We start from the raw sequence: 25,659 nt of genomic DNA on the forward strand, positions 1-25,659 counted from the left end.
TCTATACGATACTGTTTATTCATTTCAACGTCACAAGGTCTAACGCCTACGCTACTTGCTCTACTAGCTCTATTTGAGAAATTCTTGCGTAATTTTAGATTTTACATTTTTTTCTTTACATTTATAAATATGCAACGTCATCGGTAACGCCTTTGCTTCACTTTATGATAGTTACAAGTAGAAAATAATTTTATATTACTTACCAGTAAATTGATGAAGCACTTCTTGTGGAGTTTGTTGACCTAATAACATGGTACTTGGTATATTTGTTTCGGAACCGTCCCAGCAACTACAGTTTGAACTACCATTAACTTGCATGCCTATAAATATAAAGTAATAATTAACACATACTCTTTTTTTTTAAATTATTTTCTCTACAACGATACTATATAAATATATTAATAAAAAAAAGAAAGAGAGAGACTACATTTGTGTCTTATTATTAAATATGATCTTTTATTATCACACCACATAATTTTTTTAACGTTAATTATTTCACTACAGATTATTATTTCTTTTAGAAATTAAACTTAAAACGTGTATCTCAACACTTTTCCAGTAAAACTGATTCGATGATTAATACAAGCATAGTTGAGAACTATTTTGCTGACTAAGCACTGTCCACATAATGTTCTTCTTGACACAGATGGAAATGTACTTAAACATTATTCTTTCATTACCTTGTTAGGATAACTTTAATTTCATTTCATCGTTTTCTTTTTTTCTTAAAAATTAAATATAAATTAATAATTATTTATAAATAATTAATCTCTTAAGTAAACTTAAGAGTAGTTTCTCCCTAATTTTTTTTTTTTGTAAAAAAAAACAATCCCAGAAGAATGATTCATTACCCTGAATAGTAGCCATCAGGCTGAGATCCATACTATCGTTCAAAGAGTCATCGTTTGGTCCCATGATCGCCCGTATCTCATCCTCGTCGCGAGAATGATTGAGGGCCGAATCCAAACTGCCAGCCGACGCGCTTAGAAGAGACGACGAATCCTCTGGAGATCTACTTCGTAAGGAGACACCGTCAAGACTAGATGCTAAAAGGCCTTCGGACTCGTCGAGCAACTGTTGAGCCCTCGTTCTCCGTTTCGGTGGCAATGGAGGGGGCGTGCCGGAAGAACTATTTTCCTCCGACAGACACACATTAGTTCTGAAATTCATCATCATTGAAAGAAATTAATTATTTTTCAACAATTGCTCGATATATATATAATAAATCATTATCGAGAGATACACCGAACAACAACAAGAAAATCGAACATGCATTGTTACTATCTATAAGAAGCTTAGGAAACTACCTTTCGGGGAGTGGTGGTTTTGGGGGTGGACTAGAATCCCTTAAAATCGACTCTGAACTATGCGAACTACGGACCAGACTAGTAGTCGCAGCGGTCTGCTCTAAAATCTGCCTTTCCCTCGGGGTTAGCGGGATATCGGGTAAAGAATTTCTTTGTGGCGTCAATTCCGATCCATAACCCGACGTTCTGAAACGTTTTGATTTCAGTTGTACATCGTGTCAAATTCTGCTGGTTATGACGACACAAAAAAATATCGAATTTTTGGTCGTTTTTTTTTTTATTTACTATTCAGAACAAATCATCGTAAGAAGTAAGATTTAACGGAGATTATTATTGGCGAAGAAGAGAGATTATTTTACTGTGTACTTGATGGATAAAGGAAGTGGCTACCTGTTACTCGTCGCGACGGCGGCAGGTTTCTGTCTGTTGGCGATCTTCTCGTTCGCCAGATCGACCAAGTTTTTCACCGCGTCCTCGACTAATCCTATAATGTGCGTCACGTTCTCGGTGTCCAACGCGGAGGACTGGTCGCCGTGCAGCAACACGTCGTCGCAGAGTTTCAACAATTGCGCCAGGGCTTGATACACCTGATTCGTCGCTGATCCCAGAGTGGAGCTTCGAGAAAAGAGGGAATAAAAGAACTTCTATCTTATGATAAATTATGATCTATCTTATGATAATATCGTTGTTACCTGTTCTCGTAGAGCAAGTAGGATTTCAACACTGTGTGTATCGTGGTGATGTGGTCGAGGATGATGGTGCCGTTCCCGGGCAGCATCTCGAGCTTCTTCTTCAACACGACGTCCTTGAAGTGGAGCAGTGCCAGCTGCACCTGTCGCACGTGGATGTGCAGGTCACGGAGGGGGTTCTTGTCGAGGGTGGCGTCCGCGCACCCGGGGGCGCTCTTGTCCCGCGGCGTCCGCGGCGAGGAGGGGGAGGCGGCCCTCGTGGCCGCCCCGCTTCCTCCGCCCCCGCTGCCGCTACCGGGAGAACGCATGTGGGAGAGCTTCTCCAGGAAGTCCTCCTTGAACGAGCGCGCACGACGCGCAAGTTTACCGCCGCGCGCCTTCCCGCCCGACCGCTCCTCGACTTCTGTAATCAAACGCGATTAAACTTAGATTTCGCTCTTTTGAAAATTTCTGTTCCTCTTAACCTCGAAGGTGGAGGATAAATGCGAATGAAGAATTATATTAATTTTATCTTAATTTTTTTTAGAGCTACAGAATTTCTTTTTTTATCATCTCGATAAAGGGTAAATGCGATCGAAGAATTATATCGATCTTATTTTTTTTGAGAGCTATGTAGAATTTATTTTTTTTATCATGTCGAGGATGGAAGGTAAATGCGATCGAAGAATTATATCGATATTATCTTATTTTTTTTTGAGAGCTATACAGAATAGAATTTCTTTTCTTATCATCTTGAGGGTGGAGAATAAATACGAATGAAGAATTATATCGATCTTATTTTTTTTGAGAGTTATATAGAATTTATTTTTTTTATCAGCTCGAGGATAAAGAGTAAATACGATCGAAGAATTATATCGATCTTATTTTTTTCGAGAGCTATACAGAATAGAATTTCTTTTCTTATCATCTTGAGGGTGGAGAATAAATACGAATGAAGAATTATATCGATCTTATTTTTTTTGAGAGTTATATAGAATTTATTTTTTTTATCAGCTCGAGGATAAAGAGTAAATACGATCGAAGAATTATATCGATCTTATTTTTTTCGAGAGCTATACAGAATAGAATTTCTTTTCTTATCATCTTGAGGGTGGAGAATAAATACGAATGAAGAATTATATCGATCTTATTTTTTTTGAGAGTTATATAGAATTTATTTTTTTTATCATTTCGAGGATAGAAGGTAAATGCGATCGAAGAATTATATCGATATTATCGAATAGAATTTCTTTTGCGATCAAAGAATTATATCGATCTTATTTTATGATTTTTCGAGAGCTATACAGAATAGAATTTCTTTTCTTATCAACTCGAGGGTGGAAGGTAAATGCGATTGAAGAATTATATCGAATAGAATTTTTTTTTATCATCTGTGACGGGTTGATTTTATTCTTATTGATCAATTTTGAAGTATAATTTATTACACGGATTAAATTATGCGTGTAGAAATCACGTATATTTAATTCAATTTAATGATACATTATGGAATTATTAGCAAGCTAATTACAATTCTTGGAAGAATTGTATAATAATAATCGATTATTCTTTCAGAAAGCACAAGCTGCTTGGAAACAACAATGGAAACATAAATTTGTTCTCGATCTCTGTTACACCGCGTTAAATCGAATTAAAGTTCACTGGAAAGTGAGCAGGGCGAAGCAAGTTTCTTCCACTGTTCTTTGACTGTGAAGAACATTTCGAGACGGTATAATTTCTTGAGAGAGAGAGAAAGAGATCGTTCCTTCTCGTTACAGAACTTGAAAGCAAACATTTCATTGATACTGGCAAAAATTGATAACGGTTTATTTTTAAGGAGGAAATCGAACGAGTGCAATATACATTTTTCTTCTTTCGCGCTTGTAATCGTCGTAAGTTGTATAAATCAGCTCCCCAACTTTTTCGCGCTTGAGCGTTATTTCAGCCAAACGGAGCTATCGTAACTTAAAACTGCAGTTTTGGATATCGGGCCATTGCACCGGGTGCAATAAACTGCAGTGGGGACTCTGCAATACTCTCGGCGCAACCGATAACCGGGGAAGAAATACGAAATTCCTTTGGTCATTCCCGGCGAATTTTCTTCCGACCATTCAGCCACACGTGCACGACCGATTGCATAACGCCAGGCGCAACGTACAATACAACCTCTTTCACCGTTCTTCTTTTCATCCTTTCTTTCATTCTTTTTAAATTCTAATCAAATATAAGATAGAAAAAAAACAAATTATTGAAATTTTCAATACAATACAATCGTCGAATTTATATTATCTCACGAATAAAATCGATTTTATATCGCGATATCGAATAGCGAAATAAATTCGCCTCGATTAAGGCTAAGTAAACAAATTAAACCGCTCGCGTTCCACACACTCGGATTATCGGCCGATATTAAAACAATTACAACTCGATTTGGGTCGTTGTGCGAAACGATCATTTAATGTACGGCTTTCGTCGTACACGGCAAATATGTTTTCCGTAATAATGAACGAAACATGGCGGAGCAGGGCGCAATATCCGTGCAAAGCCGCGCGAAACGCGTTTAATGGACTGTCCGTCAAACCGGACGTCGTCGAGGCGATTACAACGCGTGTTCAACGAACTACCGTGTTGGAAAATTTCGCGGTTGTGTAGTTGTCGCTGAAAGCACGTGAAACCGATCAGGTGGATTCGACGTACAAACGAATAGAGATAAACGTGTATATATATATATGTGCGTGTGTGTACATATATCGCGAGTGGCGAACAAAATGGGAGTAAATATTGAAAGTCAAAACGATGGCCGGGGCTCGATTGATCGGATCGCTTTTCCAAGAGAAGATTCGAGTGTGCAGAAGAGGATTTTTGTTTCGATTCGTTTCGAATTTTTCTCTCTCCTCCCTCCCCCCTCTCCGCCATTTTTGTTACGATTGTTTACAGAGGCTTCGCGTATCGGCGGTTTGCGACAGTACAGTATTGTTTGAAAAGTTAATGGACGGATGTAATTTATTTGCGTTTATTTATTTGTTTATTTATTTTTTTTGCTTCGTTATTTACACGAAATATTATATAATTTATCTATTAATTGATACGTTGACAGGATACAAGTTGTCAAAGTATATAATTAAACGTAATATTTTTTTGTACTTGTACATATTTTTTACACTTTATTTTATACTTTTACTTTATCCACAACTGTATTAAGCAATCTTTATTCGCGTAATAAAACTCGTATCTCTAATAAATGTCGCGCATTACACAACGATAAAATACGATAATTATGGACGGGAACAGGTTTTCAATAACTCCCGAACACATTTTCACATTCCTTCCTATCTCTATCCCCGCGATCGATCGCGAATTACCATTTATCTTCTTATATGTATTTTAATTCTTGTTTCACAAATTATTTCTCACGAATAAAAAGAAATTCTCCGAGGAGAATTTCGATTGAAGAAAAAAAAATATCTCTCCTTCCTTCCATAAAAAAGAAAAAAGGAGAACAATCCATTAGAAGCGGGCGTAAGTGGCGCGACACGACGGTATTTATTTATCGTTTTCTCGCATAAATTCAGCCCGCGCATCTCCTCCTCCCTTGAAATTTGCAATACGAGTATCGCAACGGTCGCATTACGTCGTATAAATTTTTCAGGGAGGGAAAAAAGCGATCCTTTGACGAGACTCTCACTCGACGGTATTCGAATATTTTTTTCTCCCCTCCTCTCTCTCTCTTCGTCCCACCCTTTTGTAGCCAGATTATACCGCGTCGAAATATCCTCCACCAATCTATATATATATATATATATGTATGTATAAAATGTTGGAATCGTTTGCTCGAAACGATGTTAACGCGAATCGTATCGATTCCGCCCCATTTTTATCGGCGCGCGTGTTCGCCGATCGAAATAATGGATTTACTGCGAGCGACGAGATCGACGGACGTATGGGATTTTCACCGGAAAACATGGAAACGACGCGTTATCGTTGTATACGATCGGGTCGATAAATCGGGGGAAGACTGAAGGTGTAAACTTTTTTGTTTCAGTCTTCGTCGATTTCTTTTTCTATTTTTCTTTTCTTCGTAGAAAAACTTCTCATCTGGAAGAAATAATCTCGAAAGACTTTTCTTCCAATTATCGGATAATAAATTTAAGAAATAAAGAAAATAGTAATTTTGCAATGAATTAACAATATGTATATATTATTTTTAATCTCATTCTTCATGTTAACATTAACAGGAAAAATAATTCGAACGCGATATTATAATCAGAATCGAAAGATTTCGATTTTCCATCCTTTGAAGAAGAATTATCGGATAATAAAGTTAAGAAACAAAGAAAGAAAATAATAATTTTACAATGAATTTATTACAATACGTATATATTATTTTTAATCTCATTCTTCACGTTAATATTAACAGGAAAAATAATTCGAACGCGATATTATAATCAAAACCGATTTCCCATCCTTCGAGGAAGAATTATCGGATAATAAAGTTAAGAAAGAAAATAATAATTTTACAATGAATTTACAATATGTACATATTATTTTTAATCTCATAAAACTCTTTGATCTTCATTTCTTCTTTGATTCTTCACGTTAACATTAACAGAAAAAATAATTCGAACGCGATATTATAATCAGAATCGAAAGACTCTCCGATTTTCCATCCTTCGAGGAAGAATTATCGGATAATAAAGTTAAGAAGCAAAGAAAGAAAATAATAATTTTACAATAAATTTACAATACGTATATTACTTTTAATCTCATAAAGCTCTTTCATTCTTCACGTTAACAGGAAAAATAATTCGAACGCGATATTATAATCAGAATCGAAAGACTCTCCGATTTCCCATCCTTCGAGGAAGAATTATCGGATAATAAAGTTAAGAAATAAAGAAAGAAAATAATAATTTTACAATGAATTTATTACAATACGTATATTATTTTTAATCTCATAAAACTCTTTGATCTCATTCTTCACGTTAACAGAAAAAATAATTCGATATTATAATCAGAATCGAAAGATTTCCCATCCTTCGAGGAAGAATTATCGGATAATAAAGTTAAGAAACAAAGAAAGAAAATAATAATGAATTTACAATGAATTTACGTATATATATATAACAGGAAAAATAATTCGAACGCGAAATTATAATCAGAATCGAAAGACCGATCAGTTCTCCAATTTCCCACCCTCCGAAGAATAGATTTCTCTTCGAACCAAATCGATTGATCCCTTCCCTTCGATTTTCGAAACTTCGTCCCTATTAATACAGATGCAAATCATCTCGCGGCATTTGCACAACCAAACCCCTTCTCTTCCTCCTCTTCCCCCGTAAAACATTGGAGGAAAATAAGCAAGGGGGCGCGCAAATAGTGGAAATTCGGTTCATCGAATCTGTCCGCAACGCTTCCCTTCGATTAATAACTCGCCGCTCGAATCATTACCGGGCTATTTGGCACGAGTACACGAAAGGGAGAGGGAGGAGAGGGAGTGTTTCGCGGACCCAGTCATCTTTGCTTTTGGTGACGAGGGGTGAAACGCGCGACCCCAACCGTCCCAAAGCTCCTCTCCTCCTCCTCCTCCTCCTCCTCCTCCTCCTCCTCCTCCTCCTCCTCCTCTCGCCGTGTACGCACGTAAATCAAGTTCTATTCACGAATTCCGATTGAAACCTCAATCAGACGTGATTCGCGCTAAAGGCAATGGGTCGGCTCGGATGGCTGACGGAGAGATAATAGAAAACACGTGGGGGAGGGAAGGGAAGGAGGGAGGGAGAGATGCAAATTGCCGTGATTGACTGGATTCACGGAATCCAGGTTCGATTCCCATACGGTGGCCGTGTACGATCGAGCTTCCCCTCTCCCCCCATCATCGTTGTTAAACAAGCTTTGCAAATAAACGTGCACGCTCAAACTCTCTCGAGGAAAAATCTCGGATGGATTCTATTTTTGCGCGGGGAGAGAAGAGCGACGACGAAGTGGTTGGAGGATACTTTTTATTTATTTATTTATTTAGAAAGCTTTTGATATAGTCCATGGACCGTTTTTATTCCGGATGTAATAATGGTATGATAATTTTAATGTGATATCGGATTCGTTAGAAGAAATTAAAATTTAAATATTTAGAAACGGATCCATTAAAATATAATTTAAACAATATATATAATATATATAATTTAAACGGTATAATTTAAACAACAATTTAAATATCATCATTTAAATAACAATTTAAATAATTTAAACTCATGTTAAGTAGCAATCGTATTCCTTTTTCCTTTTCACTCATTCACTCTGCACACGGGATAACAGCCGTCACCTGGCCTCTACGTTACGAATTAAATTAAGGAGACCAAGACGTTCCAATAACATAATTATAAATATTCTATAAACTGTCACATTGAATCAATTGAATTATTCCTCAGTCTCATTTCCTCGCGCGTTGAATCATTTTCCATCACCCGATCTCATCTCTTCGAGGCTCGATTAAAAAAGAAAAAAAAGAAGAAGGAAATCTTCTATTATTTATTCGTTATCGCTTCCACAATCGTTTCGACAACGGAGAAACGAAGCTTATCGACAAACGTACGGATTCGCTTCGGCTGGAATTAATGAAACAGCGCCTCTGTGGCGGACACGACTCTTCGAACGAGGGAGAGAGAGAGAGAGGAGGAGGGCACAGCTCGGTCCTTTCATCGTTATCGCGAGCGCGCAACGGCGCTCGAGAACGCAACGATAACTTTCCACGCGTGTCCCTTTAATCGCCGCCACTGGCGGCCATTCATCAGCGTGAAAGCCGTCCTCCCCCTCCCTTCGGCCGCGTGAAAACCAACCCCTCCGAATGGAAAACGCGCACGTCGTCATAGATCGCCGCCGTGAATGAGGCACAAAGCCGTACGATTTCGAGCGGAGGATCGACAGCTGTTGCAACCTTGCGAGAAAGGAGATCCAGAGATCGGTAAAGAGTTGGAAGGAAAGCGAATTTTTAATGCGAAAGTGGACGAAAGACAAGTGCGAGATAGAGGATTGAAAGGAGGATGGATCGAATGAAATTTGGAGGATCGATTAGCCGATGAGAGCGAATTTTTACAGCATCGATGGATGAAAGATAACGCGTGTGTATGTATAAATGAGTAACGAATTTTTAATGCAAAATGGACGAAAGACAAGTGTGAGATAGAGGATTGAAAGGAGGATGGATCGAATGAAATTTGGAGGATCGATTGGCCAATGAGAGTGAATTTTTAGCATTATACATGGATGAAAGATGACGCGTGTGTATAAATGAGTAACGTTTTTTGATGTATGGAGAGTATTAATTAAAGTGTAAAGGATTGAGAAAAAGATTTAAGGAGGAGAATGTGTTTGAGAGGAAGTTTTTTAGATGTTGAGAAAGTTTTGTATTCGGTGGTTGGATTGGATATTATTTTACAAGAGTGGAATATAGCGGGGATTCTATTGAAATTAAGAATGTTGTTTCACGTTATTATGAAAGTAATTAAAAATCTAGATACGTTAGCCGTATGTAAGATAATGGTACGTGTTTGCGTTTCGATGAAAAGATTAAAACGATTATTCCCAATTTAATTAATTAATACACTCGTGAATAATGTCCACGGAAATAAACGATTCCTGATTGTTCTATTTCTGTTGCATGCAATGTATCGTTGGAAACGATGATAGCGCGTTGCTGGCTCTTTGACGTTGATTATTCGTCCGAATGAATTTAATCAACCCTTTAATCGACAATTATGCAGACCAACGGCAAACGAAATACGTTCGCGTAATTCACGATTTAATCAACTTACGTTGCAAATTTACATTCTCCAGTATTATTATTATTATTGTTATTACAATATTTGATACCTTCTATAATAAAAATATAAAATATTAAAATGAGAAATTGCAATTTCATAACAATTTAGATTAAATATAATTCGATGTTGAAAATCGTGAAGGATTCCACAATCGAATATAATGTTAGATCAGAAACCTTTGACCGTGGATTTTCCAATGCGCTCTCCAATTCCGAAAATCATCCAAAATTAAATGTAGAAAGTACGAATCTATCAATTATCAATCTTGAACTCAAAACTTAAAAATTTATTTCACTCAAATAAAAATAATTCTCAATTTTGCTCAACGCGATACTTATTAGTCACGATTCGTGAGCAAGAAACAAATATATATTTATATTTCATCGAGGAACAATTTTATTGCGAATTTTCCACGATCTTCGCGAGAAAAGTATCGATTTCCCTTCTCACTTTCCATTCGAAGCGATCGAAGAATCGAGAAAACATCTCGGTGAAGTCGATTAATTAACAATTAGGACGCCGAGTGACGAACGCGCGAGCGCTAATGAGATCCGCGTTTTCGACCGCGTTTACACGTGTACCGAAATGCCCGTGTTTCCCTGCCACTGAATTTACGAGAGATCCGTTTCACCCGGACGGAAACTCGATTCGATCCTCCTCCCGCCCTTACGTGACGTCCGCCGTTCGTGGGACGCCATTAATTGTGACTAATAAGTATTGCGTTCAGCAAAATTGAGAATTATTTAAAATGAGATGTTTTTGATTTGAGTGAAATAAATTTTTAAGCTTTGGGTTCAAGAATTAATTATTTTATGCAGAATGGAAAATTAATTATATACAATTAATTATTATAATAGTAGAGACGATATGATTCATTATATATATATATATTTCCTAAGGGTGTCCTAAAAATATGGATTAACCATTCATGAAGCAGGCTATTTAATTATAACTAATAAGTATCATTATAACTAATAAGTAATTATAACTAATTATAACTAATAAGTACATTGAGTAAAATTGAGAGTTACTTAACGACAAATGAAACAAACCTTTTTATTTAAGTGAAATTTTTAAGTTTTGGATTCAAGAATTAATTATTTTATGGGGAATGGAAAATTAATTATATAATTAATTATTATAATAGTAGAGATGATGTATATTTGAGGTGTTCTAAAAATATGGGTTAATCATTCGTGAAGCAGGCTGCGGTTTAATTGTGACTAATAAATATCACGTTGAGCAAAATTGAAAATTATTTAACAACAAATGAGACAAACGTTTTTATTTAAGTGAAATGAATTTTTAAGTTTTGGGTTCAAGAATTAATTATTTTATGGAAAATGGAAAATTAATTATATAATTAGTTATTATAATAGTAGAGACGATGTGTATATTTGAAATGTCCTAAAAATATGGATTAATCAATCGTGAAGCAGGCTGCGGTTTAATAAGCATTGAGTAAAATTGAGAGTTATTTAACGACAAATAAAATGTTTTTATTTAAATGAAATAAATTTTTAAGTTTTGAGTTCAAGAATTAATTATTTTATGGAGAATGGAAAATTAATTATATAATTAATTATTATAATAGTAGAGACGATATAGATGTAATTCATTACATCTATATTTGAGGTGTCCTAAAAATATAAATTAACCATTCGTGAAGATTTAATAAGTATCGCAGTTGAGCAAAATTGAGAATTATTTAACGACAAATGAGACAAACGTTTTTATTTAAGTGAAATGAATTTTTAAGTTTTGGGTTTAAGAATTAATTATTTTATGGGGAATGGAAAATTAATTATATACAATTAATTATTATAATAGTAGAGACGATGTGATTTATTATAGTTATCATTCGTGAAGCAGGCTGCGGTTTAGTAAGTATCGCGTTGAGTAAAATTAAGAGTTATTTAACGACAAATGAGATGTTTTTATTTAAATGAAATAAATTTTATTCAAAGTGTCTTAAAAATGGGAATGGATTAACCATTCGTGGTTCAATTAGTTGACCATAAAATTAAGTATTATTTAACGATAAATGCGATGTTTTTATTTGAGCGAAATAAATTTTAAATTTTAAATTCAAAGATGGATTATTTTATTTAAATTAACTATTCTTGAGGTAATTTCGAGCAATATTTTCCTGTAAAAACTTTCGTTAAAGTTGGATAATCAGATGATAAAAGAGGGAATTCTATATAATAACATTTATGAATAACAATTAATTAATTTATTCATTATTCTATTTTTTTTTGGTCAGTGTCTTTCATTAAATTCGTTAACAAAAGTTAATGAAAGAAAATGTTGGATGCAACATGAATTTAGAAGAAAGCCCTTTTTAAAAGTAAAAATACTTAATTAAATCCTTTCTCTATAAATTTTAAAAACGAACTTATAATATATTTTTTGAATCAATCGTCACCCAATTCTTATTTCTTATTTTTCTAAAGATACAGAAATTAATTCGCTTTTTCCATTAAACAATTCATTTAATACTCTGTATAATTCAAATTACAATATCATCTTTCGAGAAACTGTAATAACATAAATTGAAGAAGAATCAGAAAAAACATGATATTTTCCAATAATATTCTCCAATAATCAATCTTTAACATTTTATCCACCAAAATAAAATCTATAGAAGAATCTATCTCCATATACGATTTTTACGAAACGTCTGGCACGTGTCCAGAGACTTACGTAGTTATCCGGGGAGGAAGCTGGCCACCACCGCCGATTTAATGGCCGATTTTACGTCCGCGTAGAACCGCAATCTACGAGCACCGTGATTCGAGTACCGAAATTCCAACGGTGTTTGTCTCGTTTCGAGAGGAGAAAAAAAAGAAAAAAAAAGAAAAACGAAGCGTGCACGTTCCCGAGAGGATTCGCGGGTCGTTTGATTGCTCGCCGCTGGTTCGTTAGAGGTTTTAATGGATCGCTTTGGCGCAAGAGCGTTGCGAAATCGAGGACGAACAGAAGGAAATATTATACGTATATCTTTCTTAATTTCTCTCGCGTTTGTTTATATTTATTATTTCGAAATTATCCAATCGATGCCTCTCTTTCTACTCTCTCATTTTACTTTTAAGTAATTCGTTATTAATTTATCGATATTAATTTCATTATTCATCGATATTAATCAAGTTCGATATTAATTTTAAATATCGAACTTGCAATTTCATATTTATAGATGTATTATAAATTAGATGTGTTCCAATATTTTTTTTTTTTTTTGCACAAATATCGATCAGCAGTGAAAAATATGATGAAAAATATTGGAAACACGAGGATGGTTAAAAATGATGAACGAGATAAAGGGATTACGGGTTGGAAAAATATATTAAAACAAATGGGGATATTAATAGGATAATCTCGAATTTCCGATAAATTTGCGATATAATGGAGCGTCTAAAGCCCCCGCTCATTTTACATTGGCCGGAGAATTTTCTTCTCGCTCTCGTTACGTCATCGATGATTTATTCGAGCCGACCGTTTTCCACCGCGAAAATCGGGAAAATCACTTTAATATCCCGCTGTCACGTTTCATTATTCGCCTCCCCGTGTTTTACCCTCGATTTCTTCCTCTTCCTCCTCCTCCTCGCTCCACGAAACTCTTCAAGGTTATCGTCTGCTCGAAGCGCGGATAATCGAGTCAAACTTGAATCGACGTATTGAGGGATAACAGATAACAGCAAACTAATTAAACTTTCAAACGTTTCTGAAAAAAAATCCAACTTCTCCGTAATTATTTGAGTTGAAGACACGCCTCTATGAGTGTACGATTAACTCGTTTCGATTCAACATCAAATTTCAAGTCTTCGAGGATATCTTTGGTTCGAATCTTTCAATTCTTCAATTGAAAAATTTTTCAAAAATTTATTAGTTACATCAGATTCCTTTTCTTTCACTTCCAAGTGCCGATTTTTATAAAATCCACGATATAGAATAAATTCCACTTTATACCAATTCGTGGTTTAATTAGTTGACCATAAAATTAAGTATTATTTAACGATAAATGGGATGTTTTTATTTGAGCGAAATAAATTTTAAATTTTAAGTACAAGGATGGATTATTTTATTTAAATTAACTATTCTTGAGGTAATTTCGAGCAATATTTTCCTGCAAAAACTTTCGTTAAAATTGGATAATCAGATGATAAAAGAGGGAATTCTATATAATAACATTTATGAATAACAATTAATTAATTTATTCATTATTCTATTTTCTTTTTGTTCAGTGTCTTTCATTAAATTCGTTAACAAAAGTTAATGAAAGAAAATGTTGGATGCAACATGAATCTAGAAGAAAGCCCTTTTTAAAAGTAAAAATACTTAATTAAATCCTTTTTCTACAAATATGTAAATTTTAAAAAAACTTTTCCGTAATTATTTGAGTTGAAGACACGCCTCTATGAATGTACGATTAACTCGTTTCGATTCAACATCAAATTTCAAGTCTTCGAGGATATCTTTGGTTCGAATCTTTCAATTCTTCAATTGAAAAATTTTTCAAAAATTTATTAGTTACATCAGATTCCTTTTCTTTCACTTCCAACTCCCAGTGCTAATTTTTATAAAATCCACGATATAGAATAAATTCCATTTTACACCATTATTCAATGAATTGCTATTCTAAGGAGCGTGAATTCTTTTTCTCTCTCTCCATGATAAACCAACGAATTTCGCACAGCTCGTTCTTACTTTCCCCATCGTAGCGAGATAATCTTCCTCTCTCTCTCTTTTGTCTTCACGAACTAACCGTTTGAACCGCGAAAGATGAACTCGTGACAGGGTGTTGAGGATGGTGATTCTCGTTCTACTCTCGAAATTACGAATGGACGAGGATTCGACGAAGAGGAATCGCGCTAATAATTGCCTTACCCGGTGAAAATTCATTAACCGCGGCTCCGTTAAGTGGCAGCTCGAACTAATGGATTTCGGATTAACGAGGCGCGATGGAATCCGGAACCGAGCAAGAAATTACGCGGGGGTGATCGAACTCTGCCTAATTGCGACAATACAGCTTGGAGAGATGCTAGAGTAAAGGATGTTGTTAACGATGAGAGAAAAATTAAACAGGCAGAGAAGATTGAACTTCACTTTGCAAATAACTTTCTCTCTTTTTTTTACTCTCATTCGAATTAGAGTTCTTTTTACATTTGAAATAAAAAGGACGATTTAATATATGATCCCAGTTTCTGCAATTTTCTTTCCAAAATATTAAAACTATATACTCCTCGATGGTACGTAATTCAATTCAAGATAAATTCAATACACAATCCTCTTCTGAAATTTTATCGAGAAAAAGACTAACACCTTTTTTCTTTCCCTTTTTCCTTTCAAACTTTCAAATCTTGGTTACACAAATCAACATCGAATTAATAAATTATCACATCATCGAACTCGATGAAGAGAAGTTAGGATCGAGCCCTTGCAACCATCTCCTTCCCTCCCTCCCTCCTCCCGTGTTTCGTCGGCCAATGCTCGCGCCCTTATCGCAGCCAACAATTTCGCGAAACGATATCGAACGCAGGACCGTCGACCGGTGGTGCGGCATCGTATCGATTCGCTCGGCTCGCTCTCCGCCTCTGATCAAGGAACGGGGTTGAAAATCGTCCCCGAGAATACCGGAGTCGGGGAAACTCGATAGCGGCGCGGCCATAATGTGACGAACAAAACGGCACAGGATGTCTGAGGCAATCTATACGTCGTCGAGAGGAGTGGGAAAAAAGAAAGGAGTGGAAGAAAAAGGGTGGAAGAGAAAGAGAGAGAGAGAGAGAGAGGGGAAGGGAAGGAAGGGAAATGTAGCAACCAAAGGTATCACGCGTGTACACTCTTGTTAATAAGTACGGTTGTGCGTAGATTCGTGAGTGAGATTGAAGTAATATTGTTGTATGTATATAAAATGTGATTAGTCGAGGCTTATTTCATTATAAGACACGTTTATAAATATATATATAGATTAATAGAGTGTATTCTCTAAAAAAAGATTCGAGTATATTATAATTCTATATTCTATATTCTATTAAAATTTAAAATTATTGTTACAATATTTTAAATAAAATTTGTATAATTTTCTCGAATAAATGTTAGAGTTCCACCAGTATATTGTAACTTTCTATTGATTAATCTTTGAGATGAAATACAATAGAAAGAATGGAGATATAGAGTATTAAGTTAAATTGTTAAAATTTAAAATTATTTGTTGCTATAACATTTTAAATAAAATCTGTATAATTTTCTCGAATAAATGTTAGAGTTCCATTTATAGTATATTATAACTCTATATCGATTAATCCTTGTGAAATACAATAGAAAGAACGGAGTATTAAGTTACATTGTTAAAATTTAAAATTATTTGTTGCTACAATATTTTAAATAAAATCTGTATAATTTTCTCGAATAAATGTTAGAGTTCCACCAGTATATTATAACTTTCTATCGATTAATCCTTGTGATGAAATATAGTAGAAAGAATAGAGATATAGAGTATTAAGTTAAATTGTTAAAATTTAAAATTATTTGTGTCTACAACATTTTAAATAAAATTTGTATAATTTTCTCGAATAAATGTTAGAGTTCTATCAGTATATTATAACTCTCTATCGATTAATCTTTGAGATGAAATATGATAGAAAGAATAGAGATATAGAATATTAAGTTAAATTATTAAAATTTAAAATTACTTGTTGCTACAACATTTTAAATAAAATTTTCTCGAATAAATGTTAGAATTCGATTAATTTATCGATTAATCTTTGAGATAAAATATAATAGAAAGAATGAAGATATAGAGCATTAAATTAAATTGTTAAAATTTAAAATTATTGCTACAACATTTTAAATAAAATCTGTATAATTTTCTCGAATAAATGTTAGAGTTCCACCAGTATATTATAACTCTATATCGATTAATCCTTGTGAAATACAATAGAAAGAACGGAGCATTAAGTTAAATTGTTAAAATTTAAAATTATTTATTGCTACAACATTTTAAAAATTTCGAATAAAGTTACTTTAACCAATTACTCATTATTATAAATGACACATAATAACATTCATTACAAATTTACTTTAACCAATTACTTATTATTACAAATGACACGTAATAACATTCATTACAAATTATAATTGACTTTAATATAATCACACGCCACAATTATTTCCCATTATTATTATTACTACAAACAGATAAATTATGGAAAGTAACTCATCTCGATAAGTTTCATTCAACTATTATTAAATCGTATAATTATGGAGAGGAGTGTACGCGGAGAAACACGTGTGAGACACGAGACACGGGATGGTTATCGCGGTTTGCGGTTATCGGATACGCGATTTCACGGCGGATCGTGCCTAATACCGAAATGCGGATTTTCCGGGTATTTCGCGGCGGGAATCGCGGGAAATCAGGATCATCCCCCCTGTCCGCGGAGAACGGTCTATTAATCAATCGTTTCGCGACGCTCTCCAATATCGTTCCCTTGGATTTCGACCAGAATTATTATCGTAATAACAACAACAACGGACTCATTAAAAAGAAATTCGAATATTTTGTTGTTCCCTTTTCATATTAGAGAATCATCGATGAAAATATCCACAGTTTTTCTCTCTTATTCAAACGTCAATAAGATAACGATACAATTTTTCAACAAAATCTTTATCTCTCGTTTCTCGATACACTTTGAAAGAAAAATAAAATAGAAACTGTGCTCGTTTATACGACAATTTAAATATTATGATCGATCGAAGTTGAAAGAAGGACAGTATTATTCCCCCGAAAAATTGAACGTAATCCGAAACTCGGTAAAAAACTCGATATTTCATCCCTGCGATGGATTAGATTCTCATGCACGAAAATTACCGGCTCGTAAAACACGAGCGATTCGGACGCGTCCCTCGAAAGCGCAACCCCTTGTTTCAACCCCTGGAGAGAGTCGGGGGGAGGGGGGAGGGGTTAGGCCGCTTCTCGCCTATCCAATATCCCCGGCGGACTATCATCCGTGGCGGAGGCATGGTAACGATGAAATTCGAGCGGCTGCGGCGTCTACCGTTCGTTTTTTGGAGACTCGAACGCGCGGCACACAGTCGTCGCGTATTACGAGCGGTGCAACAACCTCGCGGTTATTTTCGGGGTGGATGGATCCCCGGTGTCAGGGAATGCACACCGTTCGTGCCGGCGTTCCTCCCGAAATTAACGGATCATCCGCTCGATGGTGTACCTGTTATACCTGAACGTGTCACGCGTGTTTGAGCAGATAGAAAGTCGAGAAGGAGAGATCGAAATTTCATTGATGTGGAAAAGGAGAAATATAAACATTAGAGGACCAAAATAGGATTTTCGAAATTTCGAATTCCCTTCGAATATTTCATCGAGTGTGGAAAATGATGGAAGGGCAAGAATGTAAAAGTTAAAGTTTTATTTTGGAAAGATAGGAGAATATGAAAGATAGATATATAATCTGATATTATCTTCGAGAATGAATAGATCGTCCCATATAATTTTTGTTATAACTTTATCGTACTTCTTTTGCACAGCTCGAAACGCGCTCGGTTAAGAAACGTTGACAACTTATCGCGCGTGTGTACTCTAGATAAACTTTCTTCCTCCTTTTTTTTTCTCTTAGCAGTGGAGGATCGAATGACGCGGTGGGAAGGTACGAAATTCGGGGAATATCGCGGATATCGTGCGCCATAACGCGATTAAGAGACCGGTCACACGAACCGTGTAACACACTTTGCACGTAAATATTGAATATCAAGTTCGAACATACGATGGAGATTGCGGGTTAAGAAACGTTGTGCTCAATTCTTAAATAATTAATCGTGGAAAATTGTGTCCAAATGCTCGAGTCTTTCCATAAAATTATCTACATTTCTTTTTTTTTCTTGGAAATAAACTAAACAATATAAGTCAAACTCTTATTTTTCTAGAAATAAAATAAAAGAGCGATCGAAAAAATTTTGTATTAAAAATGACAATAAAATTGTGAAAACGAGGATGGCCAATTTTAAGAGAGAGATCCTCGAGAGGAGCGACCGGGTGGTTTAGAAGGCGCGGAGGAGCACGACGACGGCGGCGGCGGAAAATATGAAGAAGCGTTTGCGCGAGCTTTAAAGAGCTTTCGAAATAGCTTAAACGCCGAAAGAGGATTATTCCAAGATGGTGGCTTCGGACAACGAACTAAATTTAGTAAGCGAGGCCGAAACCGGCGGCCAAAACACGATGAAACACCGTGAAACGCTTGCTCCTCCGCCCCGAGAATCCTCCCAGTTTTCGAGACGATCGATCGATGCGGGGACTGGCGGCTGGCTGCGAGACGCATCGAGCCGCGCCAAATTTCAAATCGGAATAAATTGGAAAAAAAAGACGGAAGAATAACAATTTTTTTCCTCGTCGCTGTAAGGAGAAGGCAACGTTTATGGAATAGTTGTCACATTTTTATCTCTGGAAGCCTCTTCCTCTTCTTTCGAATTTAAACAAATTACAATTTTTTCCAAGTTATCACGCGATAGAAAAATTTTTTACCGCTCATTTCCTGAACGAAAATGTAGACTCACCGTTCGCGCGCTCACGTTGCGCGTTATTGCACGGACACGATTGATATTTCCGGCGGGAAGATTTGCATTTAAAATTACCCGCGTATTTAACCAAAGATCCTGCACAATTAGCAATGGAAAAATAACGTAAATTCCTCTCTCTCTTTCTCTTCGTTTCGAGTTCTTTGAAAAAGCCCATTTTGAATTTCCCGCCTTTCTACCGAATCTATATATATATATACATTTCGCGGCTTAGCCGAACCCGAAACGCAAACGTGATTTATGCGAACGCGGCCCAACCGAGTTAATCACACTTATTACGGAATATTAATGGGCCTCGCGTAATTTCGATCGGTGGTTTAATCATACGCTACGTTACAGCCACCGCCGCGCGCTGCCGCCGATCAACAAATTCCTCGGCTAATTTGTTAACAGGTCCGAGTTCTGGTGCAACTGTGCATTCATGGAACGAACGGCCGCCACCATGGAAACCGAGGGAGGAGGAGGAGAGGAGGAGGCCGATTCGAAATCTCCTCCCACGTCGTTTCGTCTCGCAGCGATGCAATTACGGGACTTTAATGTTCAACGGTGTACCACGGGCCAGTCTCCACAGCCGGGGAAATTCATGCTTCGATGCTGATATTGGCGAAGGGGAGGGAGAGAGGGTGGTGGGTCAATGTCGTAGAATTAAGAGAGATCGAATCGAGGAGAGGACGATTCCCTTTCTCGGTCTGAATCGGATTTTAAAATTCGTAAAGTGTCCGTGAACCGGATATGCTCCATTTAACGCGGGAGAGGAGGGATGATTGAGGATGAGGATCCTTGAAACGAGGATGAAATAGTTTTGAAAGAGAGAGGGATGATTTCTTTTTTATTATTATTATTATTTTTTAATTTTTCGTTTCGCTTCGTAATTGAAAAGAAATGATTCGGAGAAGGATGAATGATTGATATTTTGATCTAATTTTTGTAATTGATTCGAAACATTTATATATACGAATGAGTGAACGTATCTTGAGCGAAGAAAACGAAGTTGAAAAATCTGGTCTGATAAAATCTTCTTCGAAAACAAAGATATATCTCTTTGAACTCGAGGAATGCAAGGTTAAAGACGAGAGACTACGCCTCTTTATGCGTAGTATTTTATAACATAAAGACTGGTCTTTGTGCGACTATTGATATCTAGAAAAATTACTAACCTATATATTTTCTCATCGCATCATAGTTATCTAGTTTGTTTTTAATTCTCTTTTTAATTTTTAATGTTAAAAGGAAAAAAAAAAAGACTTATTTTAAAATCTATCTAACTAATTTACCCTTTTATTCTTTCCAACGATAATTGAAGCGAGAGCAAGAGGAAACCTCTTCGGGCTTACGAAAGGTTAAACGAAATCATATTTTCGTATGAAATTATACAGGATACCCTTGGCGTTGTCGTCATTCGTTTTTTTCCATTTAAGTAATGTTTCGCATTATTGAAAAAATGCTGATGCAATGTCCGGGAAGGAGTCTGTCTGAATCATCCTTTCTCAAGACCAATTCTTCCAGAGTTTCTTACCACATCCATTTTGCCATACATTACCATACATTTTCTCGCTCCTTTATCATTAAGATATAATAATCTACCGTATATTTCCTACTTTAATTCCACGTTAACTAAAAACTATGCTCTTAAAAGTATCTTAAAAGAATTGAATATTGCAATATTTAAGTATAAAATAAATATTAAACATTTTAATCTTAATCCTATCTTAAAGGTTTCAAAAAAATATATGATCAGAAACAAATTAAAAAATTCAACAAAGTGAACCAAATTAAAATAAAGCTAAAAGTTCGAGACTTGCATCGATCTTTCAAGTGCAAGATCTTTATTACTCCAGAATGGAACACGATTCGGAATGAAAAAAATCTTTTGCCATACTTTTTCCAAAAGAATTTAATCCAATTCCACCAAATGAACGAAAACTCACTTTCACTCGAGGCAAATATTTGGAAACATCCAACAATTATATTTATCTAATTTACTTACAAATTTCGAAACTCGTTTTCCATTCTCAAATATATTTTTTCTTTCTCTCTCGTTTTCGATTTTTCGTCAAATGAGCACATCGTTGTTCACTTCCACCAAACATTTCCATTTCCTAACCTAACTCAATTAAACAAACTTGAAAGTATTTATCCAAATCATTGTTAATTTACTTTGCAATTCGAAAATTTTTTCTTCTCTCGTTCGATTTTTCGTCAAATGAACAAGATATACATCGTTGTTCACTTCCATCAAACATTTCCATTTCCTAACCTAACTTAATTAAACAAACTTGAAAGTATTTATTCAAATCGTTAATTTTAATTTACTCTACAATTCGAAATTCTATTCTCAAATATATTTTTTCTTCCTCTCTCTCGTCGTCAAATGAGCACATTGTTGTTCATTTCCATTTCCTAATCTAATTTAATTAAACAAACTTGAAAGTATTTATCCAAATCGTTAATTTTAATTTACTCTGCAATTCGAAAATTCCTTTTCCATTCTCAAATATATTTTTTCTTCCTTTCTCTTTCAATTTTTCAGGTTAAATACTTTCACATCGTAATTATATTATTAATCAGTCGCAAGATTTTGGACAATGTTCACTTCCACCAAACCTAACCTAACCTAACCTAACCTAAATAAACAAAATTAAAAACATTTAACCCGGTCATTTAACCTGCTTTGCAATTCGAAACTCGTTGTTCAATCTCTGAAATATATATATATATATATATATATATATATATATATTTTTTTTTCCTCTCTCGTTCGAATTTTCATCGAATTCATTAAATTCTCAGGAGGACGCGCGTCACAATCACGTTAATCCGTCCGGTGATTGCTCGAAACGCGGATAATTCCGTTAATTATAATGAGATACAGGCCGAATTTGATTTACGATACCGATACTTCGTTAGCCCCCGACATTTAAACACGGGGGCTATTTACGGTTCGAAATCGTGTCGTGGATAAATCGGTCTCAATCTCGTCTCGAAGGAACGAAACGGATCGCCGGTTTAATATAGTCGACGTTCTCAACGTTTCCTCCTTCGATGCTGGCTCCTTCGTCAATGATCGTTTCTCAAATAATCGATAACTGCCTGTTCGATTTTTATGGTCGAACGAGATGGATGGAATACGTGAATTAATGGAGGCTGTGTATTTCATGATATATATATATATATATATATACACATAATTTTTTTTTTGATAAATGATAAAATATGACACGTTTGGAGAGGAATGGATCTCCTCTTTGTTCCAATTTTTCATTGCTCCTAATTAAAATTATTTTATATATACACAGCTTCTTTTTTATACTAATATTGTGATTATTATATAATAACGAATGACTCGTGTAAAGATGCAAATATATTTGACGAGTAATTTTATAAAATATAAAGTTTCAGAACGAATTAAAGATCAGTTGTTAACTCTCAACGTATGATCGTCGAGTTCTTTTTCTAATTTGAAATTTCTTTTCAATCGATTTTAGAAGAAGAAAAACAAAGCTTTCGAGAAAAGAATCCATCCCCTCTGTGGTGGTGGTCTGGTACCATTTATAGAACGCTTTGTAACATCTTTGATACTCTTCAAAGTGCAAACAATGGGTTCCATTAAAGGGCCAATCCCTTATAACGTTTGAAGATAGTTGGACGAGAAAGCTTTGGAAAGGCTGTATGGTCGGGTAAAGAAGGACAAAATATCGGAAGCGAAAAATCTTTTACCTTTTTCTTTTCTTTTTTCCTTAAACAGTGGAAATAGAGTTTGCGGGTATAATGGAGTACAGGCGGGGTCCAGTTTCAACTCGGTTTCCTCGGGTATAATTTTTGCCTCGGAGGGGAAAAGCTTAAGACGTTGCCGCTAATGTCCAACTTTGAGAAAATAATCCGCTCGAAAGGGATAAGTTTGTTCTCTCCCTGAATCAACGAACGAAATTATGGATCATTGATCGAATTCAAGTTACGAAGATTTTTCATTAATCCAATTACGTTTATTCGCTAATTAATATTAAAATTTTAATATCAATAAATTCTATCACCATTCAACATTTTTTTACATATAACGAAAAATAACTAACTTTTCGTCTTCGAATAAATCAAAACAAACGAAATATCGAACGTAACTGTATAAAATAATGCAAAGTAACGAACGAACGAATCGTTGAAATGAAAGGGAAATAAAAAACGACTTATTGATTTCAATCAAACCAAATTGTATCGACAGTTGCATGAGTATCAAAGTGTAGTTAACCAACGCTTGTGATGGAAAAAAAAAGTAAAGTCGATGATTTTGCACGAGTTTCGAACCGTCGATGTTGGAATTAAAATTAAGAATGGCCAATGAGGGACGCTGAGAAAGAAAGTTGTTCCTCGTCGATGAAAGAAAGTACTGTCCCACTTGAGGATAAAAGAAAAAAAGAAAAAACGCGTAATCGGCGTTTATATTACATTTAAATAGATCCGCGGAGAACGTAAATCCCGATCCCTCCTTTCGAGATTCAATTTCGAGAATTTCTTTCGGCTCGGCAAAAATATTTTTTCACTTTGCTCTTGTAACGTTGTTGACGAAAATTTCGTTTCAGTTCAGAAAAGAAGAATAATAATTCATTTTTAAAAATTTGTAAACACTTTTGATTCACACACTCTTTTCACATTTTTTTCACCGAGCGTAATAAAACGTTTGAAATTTTTTCATCGTTTATCTTTTGTTGCATCGCATCGTTTGACACAATGTTTGTTTTTCACGAATCGAGACTTGCAGATTTTTTTACACGCGTTATTACGGAGCATAAATTCACTTTCGCGATAATGAAGTTACATGAATAAAAATAAAAAAAATAAATATATTTGTATATGCGCGAAATTTTTTTATTCGCCAATTTTTCACCCCACGAAATAAAAACGTTTAAAAAAGAAAAAAAAATACGTTTACTCGAGAAAAGTCCTCGGAGAGATGTTCAACGCGGAGGACGAACGAGAAAGCGGAAAGGGGTAAACGAACGAAATAACGCGGATTAAAAAGGATGCGGGGTACGTTTAAAATTGTAAATGTTACGCATTATCCCAGCTAATGTAAACGCATTAAAGTTGAAAAATCAAGGAAAAATGGGCGCTTTTCTAAATCTCGCTACATGCAAACCGCGCGCTCTTTTCACCGGTGCAGAAAAGCACCGGTGGAAAAGTGGCTGGCAAAATGCGGACGAGAAGTGCACTCGGCGGAAGTGTGGAAGAACGCGAGTAGTAGCCCGACTGCTTGCTTCCTGAATTCGAGGTATTATACCCTCCAACGTGTACACCGTGCATTTTTACGATCCGTTCATTTTTTTTTTTTTTTTTTCACCGTCAAACAAAATCCGCCTTGTTTTCCCCCTGGAAAACTAAGCATCTCGTTATGTCACGATCGATCAACACCTTTTCTTTTTTTTTTCCGATAAAAAATTTCTTCCAATTATTTCCAATTTTTATTTTTTTAATTTTTTTTCCTCAACAAATAAAATTGATTCGTTTCGATAATTCGTTTTTTCTTTCCTGAAACTGACATCGTATAAATTCTTAATATTTTTTTTTATTTTACTTTAAATCCTTTACAAAAGAATGATGCACATTGAAAAACCAGATACCGCTATTTTTATCATCCCATTAATTTTTTCCTCGTCGTTTTTTTCTAAACATTATACGTTACACGATTGATCAACTCCACTTTTTCTTCTCCTCTTTTATTTTTATTCTGCTTCTATAAAAGTCAACTTTTTCTTTCTTCTCTTTTTCACCCAACAGCAAAACAGCACAAAGCACAAGTTGAAAAACGCGAGAATCGATACGTTCCCTCGCTCTATAATCTCTCCCTCTTCTTCCCTGTCGATCCTCGTACAAGCAATTTCTGTCAACGTTCGTTCGTAGCCGCGAATAATCGAATGATTCGAAGGGTATCGTTTCGAGGCGAAACCATCGAAACCATCTTCTCGAAACGCTCTCCTCTTCCTCCAGAATTCCGGCAGAGAAACCGTCCTCCCTCTCATTTGCATTTAATTTTCCCCGCGCAAAATAACGCGCGGATCCCTCCCGAGATTTCGAGCTTTTACGTTTCTCCTCCTCTCCTTTCTCCTCCTTCGTCGCTTTATCAGCGGTTACCCCTCCAACACCTCCTCGCCGAGGAAACTCCTCCTCGCGCGCGAGGAGGTGTACCTGTAACTCAACCACGGCCACCACGGAAAAACGGCCGCCTCTCGTAATCAAATAAGACTCTGCAAACAAGAATCCAATTTCTATCCGTTCCCAACCCCCGCCCCCCTC

At 35.5% G+C, this 25,659-nt stretch overlaps 1 protein-coding gene across 13 annotated transcripts in view; it reads right to left on the reverse strand.

Annotated features, from left to right (window-relative positions):
- Positions 1–25,659, reverse strand: part of LOC409856 (guanine nucleotide-releasing factor 2) — a 90,045-nt gene that overhangs the window by 6,566 nt on the left and 57,820 nt on the right. For 12 of the 13 annotated variants that reach the window (XM_016911349.2, XM_016911343.2, XM_016911341.2 and 9 more), the window contains 5 exons: positions 2,000–2,399; positions 1,698–1,922; positions 1,308–1,493; positions 852–1,159; positions 204–320 (listed from right to left, as the gene is read on the reverse strand). In XM_016911349.2, the coding sequence (XP_016766838.1) occupies positions 204–320; positions 852–1,159; positions 1,308–1,493; positions 1,698–1,922; positions 2,000–2,399 (1,236 nt within the window). The remainder of the gene's footprint in view (positions 1–203; positions 321–851; positions 1,160–1,307; positions 1,494–1,697; positions 1,923–1,999; positions 2,400–25,659) is intronic. The other variant, XM_016911350.2, reaches the window with a different exon arrangement.

This window comes from Apis mellifera, linkage group LG3 (assembly GCF_003254395.2).
Source record: "Apis mellifera strain DH4 linkage group LG3, Amel_HAv3.1, whole genome shotgun sequence".
Taxonomy (NCBI): Eukaryota; Metazoa; Arthropoda; class Insecta; order Hymenoptera; family Apidae; genus Apis; species Apis mellifera.